The sequence below is a fragment of the Bison bison genome, unplaced genomic scaffold (assembly GCF_000754665.1).
Source record: "Bison bison bison isolate TAMUID 2011002044 unplaced genomic scaffold, Bison_UMD1.0 scf7180017864170, whole genome shotgun sequence".
Classification (NCBI taxonomy): Eukaryota; Metazoa; Chordata; class Mammalia; order Artiodactyla; family Bovidae; genus Bison; species Bison bison.
The window spans coordinates 648,609-656,589 of NW_011494742.1; the positions used below are offsets into that span (position 1 = coordinate 648,609).

The 7,981-nt window shown below is 48.0% G+C and overlaps 1 protein-coding gene across 1 annotated transcript in view; it reads left to right on the forward strand.

Annotated features, from left to right (window-relative positions):
- The first annotated feature begins 2,324 nt into the window (after positions 1-2,324).
- Positions 2,325-7,981, forward strand: part of PSTPIP2 (proline-serine-threonine phosphatase interacting protein 2) — a 92,655-nt gene continuing 86,998 nt past the window's right edge. The window contains exon 1 of the mRNA XM_010842035.1: positions 2,325-2,339. Within this exon, the coding sequence (XP_010840337.1) occupies positions 2,325-2,339 (15 nt within the window). The remainder of the gene's footprint in view (positions 2,340-7,981) is intronic.

The following is a 7,981-nucleotide window of genomic DNA, read 5'->3' on the forward strand; positions in this document are numbered from 1 at the left end:
TCGGACTGGCCGCCGCCGGCCCCTCTCTGCGCTGCCCCCAGCCCGCCGCGCGTCCGCGGGTCCCCGGGGTCCGGTTCGCAGGGTCTCCCTCGGCCGTCCGCGCCCCGGGTCACCGCAGACAGGTGTAGCCTTATAGCTGGGACATTCACCCCTCATCTCACACCTGGGGAAACCGAGACCCAAAGGGAGGAGCCACCCGTTCTGGGGCAGTCGCAGGGTGGTCCCGGAGGCTCCGCTGTGAGCAGATTTGGAGGGTAACGTGGGTCAGAGAACGTGCGGTAAACTTGGCCGGGTTGTTGGGCTTTTCCAGGTCCGCGGAAATGTACAGCCTGTCCAAGCCTGCAGACATTAGCGGGGTTCTTTAGCAGAAGCTTTGCCGGTCTCGTAGCCCCGTTTCCTGAGCCCCTGCCAGCCTTTGCCCCCTGTCCCCCTATCCAGGGGGAGGCTGGTGTGTGTGTAAGATCCTGCGAGCTGGTGGGGGCATCTGAGCCCGAGGACAGGCCCAACCAGGAGGCGTCAGTTCAGTCCTCTTCTCCTCTGTCCAGTCCTCTTCCCCCCCTGTCCTCTTGCTCCCCAGGTGCCCCTCAACAGTCTGTACCCCCTCATTTAGAGGAGCCACCCTCATCCTTTTAAGGCAGGAGCAGAAAGTCAGCTTGTCTCCAGACTGAGCTACTGCTGCCAAGCCGCCCCATCTCCTTACCTGCAATCCAGATGTGAAGTGAAAGTTGCTCCCTCTGTCTGACTCTTTGCGACCCCATGGACTACAGTCCATGGAATTCTCCAGGCCAGAATACTGGAGTGGGTAGCCTTTCCCTTCTCCAGGGGATCTTTCCAACCCAGGGATTGAATCCAGGTCTTCCACATTGCAGGCGGATTCCTTACCAGCTGAGCCACAAGGGAAGCCCAATACTGAAGTGGGTAGCCTATCTCTTCTCCAGAGTATCTTCCTGACCCAGGAATTGAACTGGGGTCTCTTGCATTGCAGGAAGATTCTTTACCAACTGAGCTATCAGGGAAGCTGAAAGGAAAGCAACCCTGATGGCTCCCCCTTTAGCCTCATAGCGCCTAACAAGTTCCTGTCCCCCATGGAGAGTGCTACATAGAGAAACTTGGCCCTGTGACCTGGGGGACACAGTTTACACTCGGCCTTGAGAAGTCCCTTTTCCTGGAGTTTTTGGGGTTCTCCTTAGGCAATGCCTACCTGTGGGGTATGGTCCTCTCACCCCAAGCAGCTTCACAGAGAGGGTGCATGGGCTTGGAGCTGGCCCCTGGAGGAGGCCTGTGAATTCTTTGGTGGAATAAAGGATCTCTGGGTCCCATGCCAGGCGCTGTGGGAAAAAAACAGCACAGAGAGCCCTGTTTTTCTTCCCTTCAATATGTAGCATTCAGTTTTCAGGTCTCTGCCCAGTGTCTTCTCTTCAGGGAAGCCCTTCCTGATTGCGCCCGATAGTGCATGTTGTATTCCTTCATAGTTTTTGTCCTTTATAGTTTTGAGGTTGGGGGCCTGCAAGCATGTGAGCACCTTGTAGACAGCTGTTGTCTGGCTTTCAGTGCCACTGCCCCTTGCACGGGCTGATGCCAGTAAGATCTCAGCTGATAGCTGTCGAATGAGTACAGTGGACCTATAAAACGGACAGGGCATGTAGTGGGTTGAGAGCTGCGGCCTCCATCCTCAGAGGATGCCACAGGAAGGCAGCCCCCAGCTGCTCCCAGAGGCAGTCTTGCAGGAATGGTTAGGGGAGGAGGCAGACATGAGGTCTGTGTTGGGAGTTAGAGATTGGGTAAAGGTCCAGGGTAGAGAATTTTCTGGGTTTTTACTACCCCCCCTCCCCCTCTGAGCTTTTACTTTTAAAACATATAAGATCCTGAGAGATAGTTTGCAAAGATATCTTCCATTTCTAATTTCACATGATTTTTATGTCAAGTAATAAAAACAGTAATAGCTAACATTACTGTGTATAGAGTCTGTGGCAAGCACTGTGCTAAACACTTTACATATACCACTCGTTTAAGTCTCAGCTACCCTATGGGGTACCTTATTGACTATCCCATTTTACAGATGAGGAAACTGAGTGGCAAACAGGTTGAGCAACATTCCCAAGACTGTAGAGCTATTAAACAGTGCAGCAGGACTCTGCATAGACCAAGTGTTCACTGAGTGCTTTCAATGAGGCTGGTGCTCAGTGAGAGTTCCTTTGGCACCATCAGATGTAGATGCTGAGACATCATTTAACTCTTCATGTGGCTATCTTTCTCCTTCAGCTCCAACCATGAGCTTTTGGGGGGTCTGCGCTGAGTGCCACCACTGAGCCTCCAGCACTGCGATGGTGCTTCGGATGGTCAGGAACCAGGCAGACGGGACAGTCAGCCCAGATTTGAGAGAAAAGGGGCAGAAGGGAAACTATTGGAGACCTTAGGGGCTGCTTGAGATGCTCTCATATTCTCAAGGATGGGTAGAGAGTGGGGAGCAAGGCTGTTGTTATTACTGAGGGGATGGCAGCAACCCACGCTTCAAGGACAAGAAGGTTGTGATGGTATAAGGTGGAAAGCTTTGGAAGCCCGAGTGGGTATCAGCTGATTGAATTGAACAAATATTTGAGAAAATACGTTCTCTGTATAGAGGTGGCATTTTCAGGGATAAGAGCACTGTCTTGGGTCGAAGGTACATTCATCATTAGGAAGCCAGCAGGGAGGGTGGACTTTAGTCTTGAATGCCTGTCCTCAGGGATATAGAGGACAAAGGGGCTGAGGGATGGGAGAGTTCTAGCAGGGGCCAAGGGGCAGAAAGGGTCTGTTCCAGGATGGAAATCATAGGGAAGGGACAGGAGACCAATGAAAGGAATGGCAGAGGGTGAGAGAAATCAAAGCCACGGGACCAGGTCACCAATTGAAGCCGGGCAGTGGGGGAAAGGAAAGAAAGGCTCGGAGCAGGCTCTAAGTAAGGTGAGCAGGAGAGTGGGGTACTGGCCCCAGAAAGAAGGAAGTCAGATGAGGAACTGGTTTGTGGGGAGAGAAGGAGGAGGAGGCAGAAGTGATATTGACAATATTAACCACAGGGGTAGCACTGGTGAAGACTGAGACTCGCAGCATCCTGAACCCCCTGCAGCAGCCCTCGGCTTTCAGGACAGTGCCAGGGTTGCTGGATATGGGGAGGTCCTGGGGAAGGAACAGGGGCCAGACAGCAGGCTTTGGGGATATGTTAATATTTGAACAACCAGTACAAACAATGAGTATGCCCTGATCCTAGGTTTGAGAACTTGGTGGAGGTGGCCCCAGTGCCTGGGAAAGGGTGTCCAGGAAAGACAGTGCCTGGAACAGCAGAGGCTCTCAGGTGGCCTCAGTTCAGCTCAGTTCAGTCGCTCAGTCGTGTCCGACTCTTTGCACCCATGAATTGCAGCACGCCAGGCCTCCCTGTCCATCACCAACTCCCGGAGTTCACTCAGACTGATGGCCAGGTTTAAATCCCCATCTGCCCCTTATAGCTGAGTGACCTTGGGCAGATAACTTCAACTCTCATTCTGTTTTTCCATGTCGAAAAATGAGGATAATACCAATGTTGATACTCTAGGACTGTTGTGAAGATTAAATCAGAGTTCTGTGCACGCCTGGCACATAGCGAGCACTTGTGATTGTCAGCTATTATCAGCACAGAGATGACAATTAAAGGAAGTGGTTGACAGTTACTCAAGGAGAAAGAATCAAGAGATAAGAGGACCCCAGAGAAGCACTATTGGTGACTACCTTGTTTTGGCAGGAGTAGAGAGTGGTCAGAGAAAGAGGGGCAGAAATATAGGGATTGAACCCTCACAGGAGCCATCACAGGCCCAGGAGAGGAATGTTCCATGGAAGTTGAGAGGCCCATGGTCAAATTAGGTAGATGTTCCTGAAAAGGTATGAGTCAGCGCATACTGTATAAATCATGTTCAAATGCCCCATGGGAAGTTCATTTAAAGGAACATTTTGGTGGATCTATTTGAAAAGGGAATATTCTTTAAAACTGGGATAGTCCCCAGCTGGGTTTGCCCATGTGCTTTTTCCTTCCCAGCAGTTGTATGGTTAAGCCATGCTGTTATTTATCCTGGTTAACGCTGATGGTATCTTGTTGAAATAAGACGGGGACCGTGGGTGTGGTTTTCAGGGCTCCAGGGAAGGTGGCCACATAGGGACAGTCCCAGCCTTTGGTCTGTGGTCAGAGGGGCCTTGCACAGGTGACCTGTTTCAGGAGAGGGAGATGCTCCCCGCCTCAGGACAGTCCCATATTCCTCACGAGGGTATGACCCCGGCCTGACCTTGTGTATCTTCTAGGTCCTTATTTTGACATGGTCTTCCTGATTCTCAGGCTCTAAGCCCAGACCAGCTTCCTATTGCCTGTCCTATCCTCTCCCACCCCTGTGCCTACGGTGGGCGAGGCCTCTCTCCTCTGCTTGGGGAGTGACCAGGGGAAGGCTTGGGGCCCCCTGAACTTGCTCGTTGCCCCTGACCACCCAGGGCTGTCCCTCTGCTTCAAACCTCTGACTGCTTTGGAATCTGTTCTTTCTGGGTCTTACCAGATCTTGAGTTGGTACTGTCCTGCCTGGTGGCAAAATGCAAGATAAAGGCATTGACATTCGTCCCTTCCAGTTCATTCTTTCTAGAGCAGCCACTGGGGTCTAGCTTTCAAATAATTATCACAAATCTTTTTTTCTTGTTTTAGCATTGTAAGAGTTTAATAAGAAAGTCATGGGATCTACCTTCTAAGGAAAATAAGAAATTCTTCTCTTTTTTTGGCCATGAGGCATGTGGGATCCTAATTTCCTCACCAGGAAACCCAAGCTCCCTGCATTGGAAGAGCAGAGTCTCAGTCACTGTGACTGCCAGAGAAGCCTCCAGAAAAATAGGAAATTCTTTTTGAAATATATGAAACAAAATCTGAACAAGTGGAAAGAAAACAAAAGTTTGTTACCAAACTTTAAAAAAGTCTAGATGATGCAAGCATATTCTTTAAAAATCCAAATATTCCCAATGACTCAGAATGAAAAACAATATAAATATTATTTATGTTGTCACAGTGTTTATTTTATTTTTCTTTGCCATGTGACTTGTGGGATCTTAGTTCCCTGACCAGGGGTGGAACCCATACCCTCAGCAGTGAAAGTGCAGAGTCCTAACCACTGGACTGCCAGGGAATTCCCACAGCATGTAAAGGTTTTTTGTTTTTAAAGCTAAGTGTGTGTGTGTGTGCGTGTGCTTAGTTGTGTCTGACTCTTTGCAACCCTTTGGACTGTAGCCTGCCAGGCTCCTCTGTCTATGGGATTCTCCAGGCAAGAAATACTGGAGTGGGTTGCCGTTTCCTTCTCCAGGGGATCTTCCCAACCCAGAGGTGGAACCCGTGTCTCCTGCATTGCAGGCAAATTCTTTACCTGATGAGCCATCAGGGAAGCCTGAAGTAGTATATTATACTTAGATCTCCATTCTTATTTTTCCTGGACTTTCTAATTCTTTCTTCTTTTTTTGAGAGAAGACATTATTCACTTTTATCAGAAAACTTTTTTTTTTTAAAGCATTTATTATTTAATTTTGGCTGTGCTGGGTCTTCGTTGCTGTGAGGGCTTTTCTCTAGCTTCAGAGAAGCGTAGGCTTCTCTTTGCATTGGCTTCTCTTGTGGAGCTCTAGAGCACAGGCTCAGTAGTTGTGGCCCACAGGCTTAGTTGCTCCAGAGTATGTGGGATCTTCCTGGACCAGGGATTGAGCCCATGTCTCCTGCGTTGCAAGGTAAATTATTTACCACTGAGCCACCAGGAAAGCCCCAGAGACCTTTTTTTTTTCCAATGCTCCACTCTATCAGTTTTTTCCCCTGCATAAACAACAGTTTGTTCACAGATTAGATTTACACAGTGAATGTAGAATTCAGATACCCATTACAGGAACACGTACATAGATAAACATAGTTAAGTTCATTCTAAAGTCAAAAAGACTTGGTGTGTGCAAACTTGGTATAAGTGTATATGGATGCATATTAATTTATGGATTTTTCTGGTAAAAGCAACTATAGATGTCATTAGCCAGTCAAAGCAAAATATTAGTTACATCCAAACATATACAATATCCAAAGTACCTCTGTTTGTACAACCAGTAGATGTTTTTGCCGGAGAAGGCAATGGCACCCCACTCCAGTACTCTTGCCTGGAAAATCCCATGGAAGGAGGAGCCTGGAAGGCTGCAGTCCATGGGGTCGCTCAGGGTTGGACACGACTGAGCAACTTCACTTTCACTTTTCACTTTCATTCTTTGGAGAAGGAAATGGCAGCCCACTCCAGTGTTCTTGCCTGGAGAATCCCAGGGACGGGGGAGCCAGGTGGGCTGCCGTCTATGGGGTTGCACAGAGTCAGACACGCCTGAAGCAACTTAGCAGCAGCAGCAGCAGATGTTTTTGCAATTAACTTCTGTAATTTTCATTTACTGTCTCAAGTATAATCAGAATGTCCATTTTTGGACATATTTTATTACAGCATAAATATCATCTAAGTTTCAATGTTAGTGAAAAGCTCATCTGAGTAGGAAGGGGCTGACATTTTTCTTTCCTCCGCTATACTAGAAATCTCCAGCTTTGACAAAAGAAAAGGTGGGGTGGGGGTGGTGTTAAATAATAGGAATTGTTGGTTAGCTTTATAGAATGACATGTCACTGTTTTTAAAAAATATTTGTCTGCTTATTTATTTATTTGGCTGCATTGCTCTTTGTTGCCACATGTGGGATCTTTGTTGCTGTGTGCCAGAGCTTTGTTGCAGTTTCTGAGATCTAGTTCCCTTACTAGGGATCAAACCCAGGTCCCCGGTCTTGGGAACCTGGAGTCTTAGGCACTGAACCATTGGGGATGTCCCTAGCCATTGTAATTTTTAAAAATATAAAACTATTAGACTTTTCCAACTCTATCAATGGGACTATTTAAGGTATGGTTGCCAAGAATTTAAGAACTCTTGCATGTTATGAAAATCCATGAAGACTGAGAGCTATATGATCTCACTCTGGAAAAGTCAGGCAACAGGAAACCAGATACTTTGGACACTGTGTTCAGATAGGTGCTGTTGCGTCTCACAACATTCAACACAAGCTTCGGAGCCTCCCTCAGAATCAGGGGCTTCTAGCTTCCCAAACAGCCTGTGTGTGAGGAAAGTAGGAAGAGCAGGCTTCGGAAAGACACAGTAGGCTCTTGACATGTTGGTTTAAAAACTTGCCTTCTAGCTGGAATTAGCTGTATCTTTGTGTGAAGGTTAGACAAAGGTCAAGCTGCAGATTTCAACACAGAAGATAACGGTTTGTTCTTGAGAAGAGGAAAACTTTTCCCTAGCTGACTCTAACGCTCTTGTCTTAAACACTTTACAAGTTTGTATGTATAAGGAGGCTCAGGGTAGTTCAGTTCAGTTCAGTGGCTCAGTCGTGTCCGACTCTTTGCGACCCCATGAATTGCAGCACTCCACGCCTCCCTGTCCATTACCAACTCCCGGAGTTCACCCAAACTCACGTCCATCGAGTCGGTGATGCTATCCAGCCATCTCATCCTCTGTCGTCCCCTTCTCCTCCTGCCCCCAATCCCTCCCTGCATCAGTCTTTTCCAGTGAGTCAACTCTTCGCATGAGGTGGCCAAAGTATTGGAGTTTCAGCTTTAGCATCAGTCTTTCCAAAGAACACCCAGGACTGATCTCCTTTAGAATGGACTGGTTGGATCTCCTTGCAGTCCAAAGGACTCTCAGGAGTCTTCTCCAACACCACAGTTCAAAAGCATCAATTCTTCGGCACTCAGCTTTCTTCACAGTCCAGTTCATATCCATACATGACCACTGGAAAAACCATAGCCTTGACTAGATGGACCTTTGTTGGCAAAGTAATGTCTCTGCTTTTGAATATGCTATCTAGGTTGGTCATAACTTTCCTTCCAAGGAGCAAGCGTCTTTTAATTTCATGGCTGCAATCACCATCTGCAGTGATTTTGGAGCACCCAAAA